The following is an 18,572-nucleotide window of genomic DNA, read 5'->3' as shown; positions in this document are numbered from 1 at the left end:
TCCATGACTACAAAGACCTCACTTTATGTCTCGCCCACATTTCTTCTCTCCCTGCATTCCAGATCCCTATATTCAAGTGTCTGTGAGACATCTGCTTTTGAATGTCTGAGGCATCAAAACACATGCCCTACACTGAACTTAAGCTTTTAAGCTTTTAGCTCTTGATCTGTTTGCCTCCAGCATGTGGCGCCACAAACACACAATTGATCATGCTACCAGCGCACTCCCTCTTCCTCTGCTCAACCATTCCATCAAGTCCTGTGGCTTCTGCCTAAAAATTCTCTCTCAGACCTGACTGGTTCTCCACTGTCACCATTCTTAACAGCACCATTGGGGCCGACTGAAATAGCCCTCTAACCTCGCACATCACTTGTTCTCTGCCAGCGCAGCCAACACACCTGATCATGTCACCATCCAACTTGACATCTTCCACTGGCTTCCCATTTTCCTTAGGATAAACATCCAAAATATTCAACATAACCTTTCTAACCATTACTCTGCCAACCCCAGCTACTATCTTTATTCTCTCTCTCCATCTGCACTGCCTTTTTTTCAATTCATCAAATGTACCAAGCTCTTTATTTCCTCAGAAACTGTGAACATACTTTTCCTTTTACCTGGAACACCGCACACACACACACCTGCATTCCTATCTACCATTACAAAATTGGAATAGTAATTATACAACCAGTGATTTAATGTCTCTGTGGGGGCAGGGACGGACACATGGCAAGTGCTTAAAATTGTGCATTTAAAGAATGAAATTCCTGTGGCTCTTGTCACTTTTATACTGTTGGATACAGCTACAAGACAGGCAGGAGGAAAGGGAATAGCCGTTAGTGCTGTCATTTACAAGTAGACAGGAGGTTTAACAGTGGCTCAGAAAAGCTGTAAGGAATTTAGCAAAAAGCTTGACTAAGATAGTTCTCGGGATAAAAATGTTACGATGTTCTATTGCTTGGAAGGAATAATTTAGCAAAGAGGCACAATTGCTATAAGCCACATTTGAAGGAAGTGAGGTAAATGTAGTTTGTATCTCATTTTTTTCAAAAGATTTTACTTATTCATTTGACAAAGAGAACACAAGCGGGTGGAGTGGCAGGCAGAGAGAGAGGGAGAATCCAGCCCCCACTGAGCAGAGAGCCCATTGTGGGGCTTGATCCCAGGACCCTGGGATCAAGACCCCAGCTGAAGGCAGACGCCCAACTAACTGAACCACCCAGTCACCCCATGCATTTCAAATAGAATTGTGTTGAGGTAATACAACAGATAAGGAGAGCTTAAAGAGTTGGGTCTACACATCCTACTGCCTTGAACCTGCTGTGAGTAAAGCATTAGTGATTAAAACAGGTCACTGGCACAGAGGGTAGCTAGCCTGACAACATTATTGCCAGTACTGTTCCCATTCTAAAAGATCCCCTCAGTGGGGGAGGGGTAAGCACCCAAAGTGGGCAGAATGGTCCTACACTTGTACGCTAGGCTGCCCAGGAAAATACAAGAAGGGGAACTATTGTCACCCTGAACACTCTGGAACAAAAGGGAACTTGGCTAACAGTTCCACATTCCTCTTAGAAGTTAAGTTTCATTTGACTGATGTGGCTCATGAGCCCATCTCTGAACCAACCACTGTGGCTGGGGGAATGGAGTAGACTGGCCAGGCCTGCTTGTCATGCACTCTCCTGGAGCTGCGGTTGGGGTCAGCCCCACCAAAATTACATATACAAAGTGGAAGAGAAGAGGTGACTGTAAGGGATACTGCAGAAAGAAGAGAGGATGGGGGCTGAGTAACAGGTAAGTCAGAGTAGAGAGAGGCAATTAGAGTAGTGATGGAAACGTCCAATACTAATCAAGGGCTTGTTCTGTGCCTGGCCCTCCTGTGCTGAGCACTTTTCCTGGATTAGTTCACCACTGTTACCATCCACGTTTCCCACATGCAGAAAACAGGGCTGGATTGCAGGGTGTGGTACAAAGTAGGAGGAGACAGGGTGGAAGTCTCAGGTTCACTGTTGAAGGTGTGCGGTTCAAGTCCAGCTACCTGTGATCGTGCTAACTTCAGAAAATGATTGAGTCTGGGTCTCCTCGAAGGCCCAAAGAATAATCATAACATCTACCTTCGAGTGTGTAAGGGTTAAGGGAGATGCTATGAAGTACATCTCTGAGGAATCATTACTGCCATCAAATGGTTGTCCTAGCAGGAGAAACCTCGGAGGCCCTGACCTTCTTCTCTCAAGTAGAGCCTTCCCCAGTCATTTCCCACCACGTGATTCCTGCTTAAGTTTTCTCCTTAATAGTTACGGTTGCAGTTTTACATTTGTTTGTGCAATTATCTGATTCATGTCTGTTCCCCTCCCCCCCAACACTGGGCTTTCTAATAAGCATGCACATGGTCTGGGTTCACCATAGTAACCCCAGCACCTGATGGTGCCTGGGTTGTAGTAGGCATTTAATAAATATTTATCACAAGAGCGAACAAACTTAACGAGCAAGCCTCCAGGACAGCCTTTCAGCTTGAGGCTAACGGTCTCAAGCGATCACCCGCACCAAACCTTCCCACCCACGTTGGAGGCGGAGCGGGCTGGAACTACATCGCCCAGAGAGCTCCACGGCGCCCCCCCCCCCCCCCCCCGCCGCTTCACATTGACAGCTGAGACCGGCAGCGGGAGGCGAGGCTCCCTCGGGCGGGGTGCCGGACGGCCCAATCAGAGAGGAATGGACAGGGTACTTCCTGTCGAAGTTCCGTCCCTCACTGTTGCCCGCTTCTCCTGTGGTTGCCTGTGCCCAATGGGTCCACCTGGGAGGTGCCGGCCGGGCCTTGCTTCACGGGAGGGGCCTGTGCACTCGTCCTTGGGGGAGCCGAGGACCACCCTTTCCGCGGACCACGTCCCGGGCCCATTAGAGGAGATACCGTGCCCGGCTCTCGGCTCCCCGATCCCCCGCCTTCTGCGCCCCACCCCCCCCGCGCTTGCCGCCTTGGGTGAGGGGCCCTCTGATCCGTCGTGGGGCGGGAAGGCCGGGCAGGGTACCCTGCTTTGCGGTGCAGGCTGGGACAGAGGGTGGCACTGGAGCAAGTGAGAGAAGAGGGCCTGGAGTAGGTGGGGTCCTGGGAATGAGGAAGAGACAGTGGCTTCAAGACAGATTCAGGAGGCAAAAGTAACGATTTGGCCGGGGAGAAGGGAGGGAGTAAGAGAGGACTTGGAAGTTTCTGGATTGGGTGACTGGATGGCGGCCGCTCTGTGAAGAGAGGTTATCCTGCCTCCTCATTAATCTGTGGGTTTTCTAACTTCGTAGGGAGACAGTTAATCACGAGTGACGCTGCAGCTGTGCTAAGTGCTATAGAGGAGAGGTGTGTTGCGCCAGGAGAGGTATTTCAGCAGGCCCAGAAGCTCAGCGAGCCCACTTTCTTCTGAGAGCTGAACAGTGACTGGGAGTCCACTGGTTGGAGACCTCTGGAAAGGACACAGGGCCGGGGGAGGCTGTTTCTAAGGGAGAACCTTACACAGGCTTCTAATGTGTCAGCTGACCCCGCCTATGTAGCAGGCTTTCCCTGCTCCCATGTACTGTCTGTCTCCAGGGAAAAACAGCCAGAAACTGGAGAACCCAGATGCCTAACCACACCCTACAGAGATACAGGGTGTGACCTTCCCAGGTCCAGTCCTAGCTGGTATGAGGCTGTTCCCTGAGCCATAAGATGGCTGCAAACTTGGGTGCCCTGGACCTCCCCACCCCCTAGAACTAGAAAGCCTTCTGATTAAAGATGCCACGTGGGGGTGGGAATCCTACCCACAGACCTATGATCTTGGTCCTGAAACACTGCTGTCAGTGCATCAGACCCTCTGGCATGAGGAGGTAGCTGGGCCAAGGAGGCTCTTGGCCACCATCGGGGATTGTGCCATCAGTGGTAGCGCCAGAGATGTCTCCCAAGGAGCAGATCCTGAAGCTGCTGCAGTGCTTGTAACTGTCCTGTCTGAGAGATCCACCCTGGGTTCAGCATGAGCGCCCAGAGGGTGAAAAGAGGTGGTAACCCTGATGGAGGATTTGCAGAGAGAGCCCAGGAAGCCAGGATGCTGGGTGGGAAGGGCCAGAAGAGACCGAGAGAGTAAACACTCGATGGGTGATAAGCTCCCCACCTTGAGGGGTGGGGTGGGGTACCCTGAACAGATGCCTTCCTCTTCCCCCCGGGGTCCTGTCTCCAAGGCTTCCAACAAGAATCCTCACTCTGGAGCTCTGAGGGTCACCTTTACTCGGACAGAACCAAACTTTCCAGGTATAGACTGGCAGCTCAGAGTAGAACTGAAAAGAAAACTAGAGAGGATTTTGTCTAAGCCCCTGATTTTACTGAGCTCAAAGACTGCACACTACAGATGGAAGCGGGGTCATCAGGCTCCTGGCTCACTGCCTTTCCCAGGTTCCCAAGCTGTCTCGTGAAGTCCGCTACAGCAGCATGCTAGCTGTGTTATCAGCTAGCTCCGTGTGAAGCAGTCACTTGTCTCTCTCAAATAGTCACGTATCTGGTCATAACTTTGTGAATATACAAAAAAAGCACTGAACTATATACTTTAAAAGGATGAATTTTAGAGTATTTGAATTATATCTCAATTTAAAAAATAAACTTTGGGGACACCTGGGTGGCTCAGTCAGTGAAGTGTCTGCCTTCAGCTCAGGTCATGATCTCAGGGTCCTGGGATCAAGTCCCACATCGGGCTCCCTGCTCATCGGGGAGCCTGATTCTCCTCCTGCCTGTTCTGCCTGTCGCTCTCCCTGCTTGTACTCTCTCTAAAATATAAATAAAATCTTAAAAATAAATAAAAAATAAACTTTGAAGTAAAAGAAGTTGAAATATGTATTTTACAGATGCAATACATTTAAATTTAATATACCAAATAACATATCAAAAACATGAAAATAATTTCCGCTACCAGCTTATTTGTGTGCAGACCTGATAGTAAAGCTGCTTTTGTCTTCTCTGTACAAAGAGTAGAGTCTCTTGTAAGATGAGCTGTTAAAACAGCATTTGCAACTAATCTCTACAGAATTTGCTCAATACTATAAATCAAAGTAAATAATCAAATAAGCTGGATGTTAATGGAAGAATGCAGTTCCCAGCAAGATAAAGAAACAATAGAAAAGATGGGTGTCCCGGTTTAGGCAGTTTCCATCCACATAACCCACCGGTTGCAAAGGGAAAATAGGTCACGTAGTTTCAAAGAATGGGGTGGGAGGGTTTTCTCTGGGGTTTGGGGGGAAGAGCTTGGCCCTGAGTGGAAAATCAAGATGAAAGGAGAGCAGATGCAAGTCAGCCTTGGAAGTGACACTTGCCAATCAGCCCCTCAGCTCCCCCAGGGTGAGTAGACCTCTGGGATAGAACTAGGCACCCCGTCCCCTCTGCCTCCCTCAGGAGGTCCCTTACTCTCTAGAGCAAACTTCTCTATCAGAGAGAACTTCCTCCTTAGCTCCGATTTCTTCCTGAGGGCAGATCTCTGATTCTGGTGTCCTCCATGACCTCTGATTCTTCCAAATCCTGGGTCAGACAGGACTCTTCCTGTCCTCTTCTAGAACAGTACTTCCTGCCCAGGGAAGCATCTGCTTGGTGCCATATATGCCTCAGAAGTGGATAGACAGGGGCATGCTATCCAGAGCTTTCTGTGTCCTCAAATGCTTTACTTCACCTTCACCCTGAAAACACCATCCATGGCGGGCTCCTTCCCTGCATTCAGAAGAGTTCAGATGGACAGATGTTTACAAAGCCTTTGTGTGGGGCATTCTAGAGGCTATAGCCCCTGCCCCTGCCCATCCCCTCTCCAGGGTACTCACAGAAGCAACCAAGGCCCCAGGGGTAAAGGCCTGCTCGGCTCGAAGTCCAGCACCTCAGAACCTGAGACAACTAACACAGCACTGGAAGCACACAACTCGGAGAGTCTCATTTAAACCTTACAAAGCGGAAGAAACATGTTTGAGAGGGGATCTAGAGTCAGGACTGGAACTAAGTCTGTCCAAAGCCAAAGTTCACGCACACTTGGTGCTACAGTCTGAATGTTTGAGGCTTCCCCAAAATTCGTATGTTGAAATCTGAACCCCCAAAGATGATGGTATTAGGAGGTGGGGCCTTTGGGAGGCTCTTAGGTCATGAGGGTGCAGCCTCATGAACAGGATTATTGTTCTTATAAAGAGACCCCAGAGAGCGTCCTCACCCCTTCCACCATGTGAGGGCATAGTGACAGGATGCCGACTATGAGCCAGGAAGAGGGCTCTTGCCGAACACGACCTGGGGGTGCTGGCCCTCTGATCTTGGACTTCCAGCCTCCAGCACCGTGAGAGATCCTGTCTGTTGTTTCTAAGCCATGGAGTCTGGTACTTAGTTACAGTAGCCCGAACAGACTAAAACACCTGGCTACCCTGAACAGTTTCCCATCACTCCCTTCTTAAAGTTTTCCAAAAGGTAAAGCAAGTGCCTTAAACTCCTCCTCCAGACACGGTCTTTGGCCTCAACACCCACGCTCCACATGAATTGTACTTCTCTGCTGCGTTACTTCCTAGGCTCTGCCATTTCCTGGGACTGTCAGGCTCAGAATCCATCGACTCAGCCCCCACCCCCAGCTGGTGAAAGCAAACACCTCCTGTCCTCTGCTGATAAACCTGAGTCCCCAGTGCAGGTGGCCTCCCCCCGCCATTACCCCCAGACATCCTCACATCTCACAGTGGGACCCAGGTAGCCCCAATTTTTAACCTTTGTTTTCGGGTGTTCAAAAGATGCTTAAAGCTGCTCCTGTCAGGGACACCCTCCCTCTGCCATCCCGGTCTCTCTCCTTGACCTTGACCCTCTGCTCCTCCTTTTAGAGCAAGCCCCCCCCGCCCCAGACCTTGGCCCAATTCCTGCTTGCAGCTACTCCAGGAACACTAATGCAGGGTGCCACTCTCACGAGGCTCTGTGGCCCTGTGGCAAACTTTTCATTGGGTTTTTGAAAATTACGTATTTGCAAAAAGTAAGGAACACGTTATTCACAATATCCAAAAGATGGAAACAACCCCAATATCCACCAACAGAAGAATGGATACACAAAATGTGGTCCATCTGTACAGTAGAATATTATTCAGCCTTAAAAAGGAGGGACATTCTGATGCACGCTACAGCATGGACGAACCCGGAGGACATGATGCTGAGTGAAAGAAGCCGGTCGCAAAAGGACAACTACTGTGTAACTTCACTTACACTAGGTCCCTAGAGTCGACAACCTCACAGAGACGGAAAGTGGAAGGGTGGGTGCCGGGGGAGGGGAATGAGGAGTGTTTCATGGGGACAGAGTGTCAGTTTGGGAAGTAGTAGTTCTGGAGAGGGATGGTGGTGAGGGCTGCACAACAGGGTGAATGTGCTTCCTGCCACCAAACTGTACTGTCACGGATGGTTAAAGTGGTAAACCGTATGTATATTTTACTACAGTAGAAAAAGAAAAAGCCAAGAGCAGCATGAAGGGCCATGCTAAGAGGGGGTGCCTCTGCTTTGGGGCCCCTCTCTCTAGGACATCAATTTTATTCACAAACAGCCTTCTGGAGAAATTCTTCTCCCTTTCAGGACATTATCTCCTATGAGATAATGTGTAAAAAAAAAGCCAAGTCCAGGAAATAAGACCTCTCCTTCCTCAAATTCCTGCAGCCTCTTTGCTCATTTCAGGATCTGAAGGGCTGAGAGGAGACTTCAAGAAGCTCCATATTACTTGATGCATAATTCACCTTCCTTTCGTATGATGCTGTCCAGGACACAGAGTGCTTTCACGTACACACGTTCATTCACCAATCATGTGTGGGAAGCAGGGCAGGTGTTCCCATTTCCAGTAGAGGAAACAGGCCTGGATGCCTCCAGGTTACCGGGCTGGAGAATGACAGAGCTGGGCACAAAGCCATGCCTCCGTCTTAGCTTGGCACAAAGTCCACTCCTCCGGCCTAATGAGCTGCCTCAGATCTGACTACGTCCAAGTCACCCCCAGGACAAGGTAGGTCCTTGGGGTTTGTCTAGCTGGCTCTGCCCTTATCTGGTCCAAGACAAGTTTCTAGAACCATTCTAGAGAGTGACATTTGGAGACGGTTTCTCACACTTCTATTTCACCGGCAATACAGGAAGTGTGACCATATTGGTCACTTTTGTATTTTGGCAGGTGACAGCTGCTTTAAAAGATGTATTGTAATTGTACAAAAATACATTACAAAAGAATGGGAGAAAATATCTGCAAGCTCTATATCTGATAAGGACTTGATTCCAGGATCTATAAAGGACTCTTACAACAATGAAAAGACAAGTGAATTTTAAAAGAGCAGAGGTTCTGAATAGCCATTTCTCCAAAGAAGATACCCAAATGGCCAGTAAACATATGAAAAGATGCCCAACATCAGGGTAACACAAACCAAAACCACAGTGAGACAGCACTTCATACGGACTAGCGTGGCTATAATCAATTTGATGATACCAAGTGCTGACCGGGATGTGGAGAAACTGAGACGCCCACACACTACAGGTGGGCAGCTGGGGTGCAGACCCTGTAGAGAACAGCCTAGCAGCTCCTCAGAAATGGCTAAACGTAATGTTACCACATGACCCAGCAATTCCGCTCCCTAGTATTTACCCAAGAGAAAGGAAAATACGTGTTCACAGAAAAACGTTGTTTTAGATTTTTAAAATTATTTATTTATTTATTTATTTGAGAGAGAAAGAAAGAGCAAGAGCAATGAGGAGAGGCAGAGGGAGAGGGAGAAGCAGGCTCCCCACTGAGCAGGGAGCCCGATGTGGGGCTCGATCCCAGGACCCCGGGATCATGACCTGAGCAGAAGGCAGATGCTTAACCGCCTGAGCCACCCAGGCGCCCCATTCACAGAAAAACTTGTACACGCGTTCACAGCAGCACTATTCACAAGAGCCCTGAAATGGAAACAACCAAATGTCCACTGGATAAATGGATAAACAGAAGTGGTCCATCCACACAGTGGACTATTATTCGGTCACAGAAAAGATAAAGTACTGACACCTGCTATGACACAACTGAACCTTGAAGACACTGTGCTGAGTGAAGAGGGGGCTCAAGGGGGCACAGGGATGCAGAGTAACTGCTAAATATGATGGGGTTTCTTTTTAGGTATTGAAAATGTTCTCAAATTAGATTGTGGTGCTGGCTGCACAACTCTGTGAATATAATTATTGAACTATATAAATGGATGAACGTTCTATGTGAAATAGATCTCAATAAAGCCATAAAAACAGCATTTTTCTTTTGGAAACATTGGGGGAAATTTCAACACTGTGTATTGGATGGTATTCAGGAGTCATTAATTCTGTCAGGAGTGGTAACAGTATTATGGGAAGGGTTTTACAAGTCCTTATCTACTGTAGGTGGAAAATGCTTTTCAGGGACATCTGTGAGGTCCAGATTCCCCATTGTGCATGATGTTTCCCTCTCCCCGTCTCACTGGGGGCCACCAGGGAACCAAACAACTTGAGTCGGAGTCATCCCCCTCCATGGCTAAATACAGGCCAAACCAAGAAAAGATGGTAAACCTTACAGGTTGCTCATGGGTGAAGAGAAAGAGTATTTCTTATATGGGGTAGCTAGTTGCAAGCCTGCAAGTCAGTGGTCTGGGCGGAGGCCCTCTGGTGAACCATGCACGGGCAAGGGAGACGGGGACAATCCTACATCTGACGAACTGAGTACACCTGCAAATGTGGCTGGGCGCCTTCTTCCTGCCCTCAGACTCCCTCAGACTCCTTGCCTGGAGTTGAGCCTCATCTGCCAGAGGAAAACTGGACTAGGAGAGGCGAGGTAGCATCACAGGCTTGAAAACCTTTTGGGAAGGAGTGATATTCAGATTGGTAATTTTGTCACATTTATTCAAGGACCACAGTTGAACAGATACCCAAAGACTTTAAGATTCAGCAGTTAGTTTGTTCAGAAGAGAGAAACCACATACAGGTTCTTCAACATATACCAAACAAAGGTTTCATTTAAGGAAGAGTTCCTATCCCAACTCATAAATAAGAAGAGTGGGTATCTATGTTCATTTGCTTTTAGGAGAGATCTTTCACTAACCAAGTTGATTCAACAGACAGGTATGGTTGGCTGAATCTGGCCCCCCAAATACGTTCACATTCTAATCCCTGGAACCTGTGAATGTTACCTTATATGGCAAAAGGGATTGTGCAAATGTGATTAAGAATCTTGAGATGGGGGGATTATCTTGGATTATCTGGACGGGCCCAATATAATCATGACGGCCCTTTATATAGTCAGCGTCAGATGACAAGGTGATGTGATGACAGAGGAAGGAGGCATGCACTTTAAGACAGAGGAAGTGGCCACTGGAAGCCAAGAAAGGCAAGGAAACAGATTCTCCCCTCGGACACCTTAATTTTGGTTCTGTGAAACTGATTTTGGACTTCGGACCTTTGGAACTCTAAGAGATTATGTTTGTGTTGTTTGAAGCCACTACGTTTGTGATCATGTTATAGCGACAAGAGGAAACTGACACAGACGTAACCATGATTAGGAGGGTCTTGTGACAGCAAAACTGTCCCGGAAAAAGATGGATGAGGTGGGAGCAAATGAGGAATCAAGAGACCCTGACCGGTGAGAGGTGACAGACGGGCGAGGGTAAGGTGCAGGCACAGTAATAAAGACAAGCTGGGAAGGGGACTGTGACGTAGTCTAAAGGCCACTAAGCTTCCATTAAGTCTCTCTCTGCCCAAAAGACAAGAGGCTTTGTCAGCTGCATTCAACACACTGTCACCAGGGTCTCTGGTTCAGGCAGGACCGAGCCCTGAATGAACATGTATTTCCCTTGGCTGGGCTTGGACTTAGTCTAAAAGCTAAAATGATGGAAAAATAAGGTTCTTGTCCCTAAAGAGCTTTTACTGTGTACGGTACAGCTCCCCAATCTTGGCACAACTGACACTGGGCCAGGTAACTCTGCTGTGGGGCTGTCCTGTGCACTATAGGACGTTTAGTTACATCCCTGGTCTCTACCTACGAGAGGCCAGGAGTGACCCTTCCTCCCCACAAGTCATAAAAACCAACAGCATTTCCAGACATGGCCAAATGTCCCTCCAGAGGAAGGGGGAGGGCAAATCTGCTCCCAGGTTGAGCACCACCAGTATGTGGAGTGGAGGAGGGAGTGACACAGTATAGTCAGCCCGGCACGGTCAGAGAGGATTTTGCTGAGTAGGACGCTCCTGTGAGATGGGGGAGGGAGGAAGCAATGGGGGTGGCAGGTCCTAAAATCAAAGGGAACAGCATGTGCAGAGCCCTGGGGGGTGAGGATGCAGCAGAGAACACAGCCCAGAGATGACTGGCAATGACTGGAGGATACCGATGCTTTAGCAAGAATGCCGCCTACCCGTTTCCTGCTGGAGGCACTGCACCCAGCTACCGGAGGTCTTCTCTGAACTCAGAGGGCCGCTGGCTTGCTCTGGCTGACTGAAAACGATACTGGTTGGGTTTGGATTCTTACTTTGAGCAAATGAAAGGATGGAATTTGATCAACTCTCTGGCCTCATTCCAGGACTTTTACATTTTATACAAATATATTTTGCGTTTTTTAAGAAAATTCATTGAGATATAATTTATATTATCATAAAATTAACCCATTTCAATGAGTTTAAGTAAATGTACTGAAATAATCCATTTCTGTAACACTTCATCACCCCAATCACTTTGTTATTCTTAAGGCTGCCAGCCTAAGTGAGTAAGGAGAGTAGTAAGGGTCCCTTTGGCATGTCCTTAGCTGTCTACACACGCTACGTGCTTTTTTCCTGTTGTCGCTTTCCCGTTGTCTGGGTGAGGGCTGCGGCAGCTGTGGAGATTTCTTCCTAAATCAAAGGTCCTTTCATATAAATAGATCCCTCCGTGTGTGTGAGTGTGTGTGTGTGTGTGTGTGTGTGTGTAAAAGCACTATTTACTTGGAAATCCTCTCCTCATACAAACACGTTCAAACTCTCACTTCATGTGTTGTTATGAACAGCCAGGAATTATAGTAAGAATATTAGGGCATTTATATTCCAATTAACTTTTGCCTTGAAATTCTAGTGGATCACTGATCTTTATTAAAGAAGTGTGTGTGTGATTAAGATTGTCTGGTATGATAGCAAGTACATTAAGTATGTATGTAATTTACCCTTGGACATGTTTAGAGGATAAATAAAGGGGCAGGGGCACCTGCAGGATTGGCCGGATTGTCTTAGCGAAACCCCGGTTCTCTGTGACCCAACACCCAGACCTGCAATCTCTTTGCTCTATCACGACCCCCCTGGTGTCTTCTGGGACTCCTCAGCAGCCAAACATGCACCGGCATTCCTCAGGGACTTCTTGCTTTCCTTGTAAGTCACACAGACAGTCTGTGATTTACATGCAAGTAAGGGGAAGGAGAAACACAGTTGCCTTCTTTCTGAACAGAGAAAACGAAGCCCTGTTTTCAGTCCCCGTGGTGGAGTCTGTGGTGCTGGTGGAGGTTTGAGCTCTGGCGAAAGCTTTTCCCACACTGGCTGCACTGGTATGGCTTCTCGCCGGTGTGGATCCTCTGGTGCAGTTTCAGGGTTGACTGGCGCCCAAAGCAGTTCCCGCACTCTCCACATGTGTAGGGCCTCTCCCCTGTGTGTACACGCTTGTGTCTTTTCAGCTCCGAATTCCACGTGAAGCTTTTCCCACAGTCATCACATTTGTAAGGTTTCTTTGCTGAGCGGGTTGGCTGGTGACCAAGACGTTGCAAACGACTGCTCAGGCTCCTTTTGCTTCCTTTGCTTTTCTTCAGCTCTCTCAGGGGGCTGCTGATGTATTCCAGTTCCCTGCAGTGTCTCTGGTAGTGAGCAAATGGCCTCTGAGCATTTGGGGGGCTGACCTGCCTCCGTGTCAAGCGGGATTCATTCATATTCGCCCCTCTCGGCTCAGGACTCTGCAGACCATTCCCTTTGGATCTGCCAGGGGACACTGCACATGGCTTTCCTCCTTTAGCCCCCTCTGGCTGTGGATTTTCCTTGTTGTCACTTTTCATTCTGGGGGCCTCTATAATCAGAAAGAAGAAAGAAGCTCAGCAAAAGAGCCAAGAAATATTCTTGAAGTGTGGTCCTCCACTGGCAACTTGCATTTGAGTCATTTGGGGCACCTGTTACACAAGTAGGCTACCCCTGCATCCCCATGGCTGCTGAGTCAGAATGGGGAACCTGGAAATCTATGTGGCTAACAGGCTCCTTGGGTGACTGTAATTTATATCAAAGTTAGGAACCAAGCTCTCCAACCCCATCTCTCCTTCCTACCTTTAGGAAAAGGTTAGGGAAAATAAATAAGGAAAAGCAAACCCATCAGACCTGAGTGTCAATTAACTAAATGAAAAGAAAGGAGAGAGTTGAACTTTCAACACTGCAAATCAACTCACTCACATGGACACGGAATGATCACCACTGGCTCTTTAAATAATGGGAAACCCAGCAAATGTGGTATGTTCTTTCATTACAAACGTGACAGCATTAGGGTTACAAACTGCAATATGGGCTAGACATGTATCCTAATTTCAGAAACTCTGCAATATCTGACCACGATGATTGAGGATCAGGACAGAACCAAGCTGGAATGTCTGTGGGCAAGTTGGAGGATCTTCAGCTGTGTTATCCCACAGGATTCCTGCCACGTGGGAAGTGTGTGTGCGGACATGGGCACGCGCACATACTATTCAATATGGCAGCCACTAGCCACATGGGGCTACTGAGTTCTTGAAATGTGGCTAATGTGATGGAGAAAACGGAATTTTAAATTTTATCCAATTTTACTAAATTTTAATTCAGATTTAAATAAGCAGCCTATAACAATTATGGTCAACTGCTTTTCAACAAGGTTGTCAAGGCAATTCAATGGGGGAAAGAACAGTCTTTTCAATAAAGGGTGCTGGGACAACTGGATTTCCACAAGCAAAAGAGTGAGGTTGGACCCCTGCCTCACAACACATACAAAAAATAACTCAAAATGGATCAAAGACCTAAATAGAAGAGCTAAGCCAATGTCTCTTTGAACAAAACATAGGTGTAAATCTTTGTGATTTTGGATTAGGCAATGGTATTCTAGATATGTCACCAAAACACAAGCAAACTAAGTGAAAAATAGATAAATTGGACTTGATCAAAATTAGAAACATTTGTGCTTCAAAGGATACTATCAAGAAAGTGAAAAGACAACCATCGATGGGAGGAAATACTTGCAAATTATACGTAGGGGTCAAGTATCCAGGATATATAAAGAACTCTAACAACAAAAGACTAACACAATTTAGAGATGGGCAAAGGATCTGAATAGATATTTCTCCAAAGAAGATATTCAACTGACCAATAAGCACATGAAAAGATGCTCAACATTATCCACCATCAGGGAAATAAAACCTTCATGAGATACGACTTCACACCTAATGCGATTGCTGTAACTGAAAAACCGACAAGTGCTGACTGGAGAAATCAGAATCCTCACAGGGATTGCTGGTGGAAATGTAAAATGGCACAGCTGTTTTGGAAAACAGTCTGGTGTTTCCTCAAAAGGTTAAACATAGAGCTGCTGTCTGACCCAGCAACTCCACTCCTAGGTATACGGCCAAGAGAAAGGAAAACATAAGTCCACACAAAAACTTGTACACAAATGTTCATAGAAGCACTATTCCTAACAGCCAAAAAGTAGAAACACCCCAAATGACCATCAACTGATAAACAAACAAAATGTCCATATAACGCAGTATCAGCCGTAAAAAGGACGAAGGAGTGACACATGTGACAACATGGATGAACCTTGAAAACCTTCTCAGTGAAAGAAGCCAGTCACAAAAGAGCACAACAGATATGATTCTGAAATATCCACAATAGGCAAATCCAGAGACAAAGCAGATGGTTGTTGCTAGGGGCCGGAGAGGGGACGCTGGAGAGTGACTGCCAAGGGGTCTGGGTTTCTTTTTGAGGTCATGAACATTTTCAAGAATTAGACAAATGGGGATGGTCACACAAGTGTGTGAATGTACTAAACACCACTGAAACATATACTTCAAAGGGGTGAATCTCATGGTATGTGCATTATATCTCCATAAATAAAATTTACATAGCCACATGTGGAGAATGGCAACTTACTGGGCAGTGCAGCTCTGAAGGAAGGCTTTACTGGAACTTAGGGGTGAGGAACATGAGAATCTACCTTTGGTGATCAAATAAAAGGAGAGAGAGCCTGCATGCACACTGAGCTGCCTGCAATGAAGCAGAAGGGAGTGTGTGTGCTCAGGACCACGAAGCCCATAGGTTATGGGGCAGGAGCTCAGCCAGGGTCACAGTGCTTTTCCACTGAATACCCCAGGTCTTCTCCATTCCTAAATTCCGGGAATAACCAAACTGAAGTGTTTCACTGAATGTAGCAATTCTTAAGGAAATCAAAGCGCTCCAGCCTTCTGGTAACATTCTCTAACCTGCTGACCATCCCCTCTACTCACATCACTAAGACTGGCCAAAGTGTCTCTGTTATGTCTTAGAGATGATAGGACTGAGTACAGTAGGGCCAGCAATGACTGGCAATGTACCACAGACAGATGGGGAAATGGACACCAGGTTTGAAGCACATACAATGGCAGAGGAGGAGGAAGAGGCAGACAATAATACGGAGCAGGACTTTTCCTCTAAAGTATTGCACTCTCTAGGCCCCTTCCCAACCTGGAACCATTTTAAGTGACGAAACTCAGCCACGGTTTGCACGCAAGTTCATCAGTGGTCATATGTGGCTCTGTCTTCACTACAAGAAGCTCTGAAGGGGAGAGAGTAGTTAATCCTGTTATGCAATGTCACTGAGTCATTAACAGATTGTCAAAAAGTCATTAACAGAAAATGATAAAACCATACTTCTTATATACACCATCACTACCATTCTAATCAATGAAATTCATTAGGAAATAAAGATCTACTGTTACATCAAACATTAAAAAACCCAATATGCAGTCTATGGTGTTTCAGAACCATTAGCCATCCTGATGGAGGTAAAGAATTTAGGAGAGGGAGAGAAGAGGCATGGAATGTTTACCTGTGCCAGCCAATTTGGGGCTTGGTTCCTGGAGGAGTGGGGATTTTTCCCAATGATGAGAGCTCAGCTGGTCTTGAGATCCCACCTGGGAAGGCTCCTCCAGAGGGCTCTCCCTGGGATACCTCCTAGGAGTCTGAGGTTGAAAGTCTGGCAGTTCCTGTTCTCCAAGCTGAGATCCAGTCTTCTCCAAGAGCACCTTCTGCCCCTGCATACAAACGGCCACCTAGGAACAAGCCCCATGCATTAGAGCACAGCTTGAGGACTGACTGGGGGCACCTTGACTTCTTACTGCTCTGTGATGACCCCTTTACCCTGGGAATTCCTGACAACAGTCTGGAGGCCAACTTTGAGAGACTATGAAAACTCTCAAAGGTACCAAAGGAAAGGACGTGCAGAATGATTAGGGAGACTAATCCTAATCCATGGAGGCTGCTTCAAATCAGCCAAGACTTCCTGATTGGGTGACCCTAAATGGGGGTCTTTCTCAGGGCCTCAAAGTCATCAGACAGAAGGCACAGATAGCAGAGTCAGTCACGACACTGGCCTAGCAGATTCTCACCCTATGTCCATCCAGACACCCTATGTCTCACCCTACGTCCACCCTATTTCACCCACTTGCCAGATTCTGTTGGAAACAGGCCCTGTTGGATTGGGAAGCAGTTGATGAGTCCACGAAAAAACTAACATACCTAATAAATTGCTCTGCCCAAGGCTTCCCTGATAAGGAGATCCCAGTAGTAGTAGGGCTAGGAGAAGACCACCCACCCTGCTCCCTGACTGCCTCCATTCCTCAAAGCACATGGTTGTTTGCTTCCTGCCTAGGCCCTGAATGGGGTCTGAATTGGAGGGTGGGGGTTGGAAGAAATAATGGCCAAGTGAGCTGCAACTTCCTGATCCAAAGGGAAGACACTGCACTGAAGCAAGGTCCACCATGAAATCCCCCCCAAATCAAATTCCTACCCAACAAGATGACCCTGCCTGCTAAAAATCCTGACTATAGGAAACCATCAGGAGAAAAGCGTGTGGGGAGATGTGTGGGCAAAAATGCAAGAACCTTACTTGATCCTCTACTTTCCCACTGGAGTGCCAGTGCCTGGGTTTTCTGAAAACTCTTATATCTCCCAGGGAGGGTTCCCAAATAGAGGCCAGAAGCAACATTTGAAGCCATTGGGCCCATTTCTGGACTCTGACTAACTAGGGAGGGATCCAGAGACCAGATACTATCCAGATAAAAAGAATTCCTGGCAACCATGAGAGAGGGCCCTCCTTACCCATTGCTTTGGTCTCTTGGCTGCTCTTTGAAAATCTTCCACCAGGGTCACAATCTCCTTGCTGCTCGTTGGACATCGATGTCTGACCCGAGCCTGGATCTCCGGAGGCAGGATGTTCAGGAACTGCTCCAGCACTAGCAGCTCCAAAATCTGTTCCTTGGTGTGCAGATCGGGCTGCAGCCACTGACGGCAGAGCTGCTGGAGCCGCGAGAGTGCCTCTTGGGGTCCAGACACCTCTTGATAACAAAACCGTCGAAAGCTCTGGCGGGAGAGCTCAGGATCGGGGCGGTCTTTTTGCAGAGCGGGTCCCCGTTTGTCTTCCAGCTTTGTTATTATGTGTCTCTCTGGCTTGGAGGAAGCCTGAATGTGGGACTGAGAGCTCAAAGTTATCTCCATCTTCGCCGCCATCTTGGGGCTCAGGAGACGGGCTCTCTCTCCCCGGAAGCAGCTCAAGCCTTCGGGCTCATGGTTCCGCAGAAGTCTCTCTAAATGTCAGCGAGATGTTGGGGAGGGCGGGACATACAGAGGCCCGAAGCTCCCGGGGACAACACAGGGCCTGACCGTGGGGAAAGTCTGTCCCTCTGGCAGTTTCCTGAACTGTCTCAAATGGAGCAAAGTCATAACGTCCTGAAAGGAACTGGGGGAAAATCCTGCTTTTATTTCATCGACAAACGCACGACGTCTCAGTAGAATTGCGCAACGTGACCCAACTGGCGGTCGGGAAACCCCAGGAAAAGTTCGAGTTGTCACACAGGTGGCCTGCGCCACCTCCCCGGCACCCGGGCGGCGCCGACCGCGAGCATCTCGCCAGGAGCTGCGGGGCTAGCAGCACGGACCGCGCGGAAGACCCCCCCCGCTCGCCGCAGGGCAGGCGAAGCGCGGCGGCCGCTCGCTCCCGACGCCCGGCAGGCCCGCCCGCTACGGCCTCAGAGGGCGCCCCGGCGGCCCCCCAGCTGGGCGAAGCTGCGGCTCCCCCGCGCGCGGCTTCACTTCGAGACTGCGTGGGAGCCCGGCGGGCTGACGCCTGGGGCGGCAGCGTAGTCGACAGGCCAGTGCCCCGCGCCCACCTGCCGCGGACTCACCTCTCTGGGGACCTGGGACGCGGAACCCGGGAGCCTGAGCTGGGGGCGGGGCCGAGGCCGCTCGTCGCGGACACTCCCACTGGCTGAGGGGGAATGACGCGGGGAAGTACGGCACAGGAGGGCCAGCCCCCTCTCCTGGGGGATTGGCTCCTAGAGGACGG

General features: G+C 48.4%; 1 protein-coding gene across 2 annotated transcripts; it reads right to left on the bottom strand.

The window, feature by feature from the left end:
• Window positions 1-9,246: 9,246 nt before the first annotated feature.
• ZNF174 (zinc finger protein 174) lies at window positions 9,247-18,469 on the bottom strand. 2 transcript variants are annotated; one of them, XM_026520473.4, is made up of 3 exons: window positions 17,330-18,469; window positions 16,059-16,281; window positions 9,247-13,031 (listed from the first exon to the last, which is right to left on the bottom strand). In XM_026520473.4, exons 1-3 carry the CDS (start codon window positions 17,735-17,737, stop codon window positions 12,445-12,447), a joined length of 1,218 nt encoding a protein of 405 aa, XP_026376258.1. In that variant the 5' UTR covers window positions 17,738-18,469; the 3' UTR covers window positions 9,247-12,444. The 2 variants fall into 2 exon arrangements, with proteins under 2 accessions (XP_026376258.1, XP_026376259.1); XM_026520474.4 differs by lacking the exon at window positions 9,247-13,031 and adding an exon at window positions 13,051-15,785.
• Window positions 18,470-18,572: the final 103 nt, after the last annotated feature.

This window comes from Ursus arctos, unplaced genomic scaffold (assembly GCF_023065955.2).
Source record: "Ursus arctos isolate Adak ecotype North America unplaced genomic scaffold, UrsArc2.0 scaffold_2, whole genome shotgun sequence".
Taxonomy (NCBI): domain Eukaryota; kingdom Metazoa; phylum Chordata; class Mammalia; order Carnivora; family Ursidae; genus Ursus; species Ursus arctos.
This window is presented reverse-complemented; position numbering and strand designations above follow the sequence as displayed.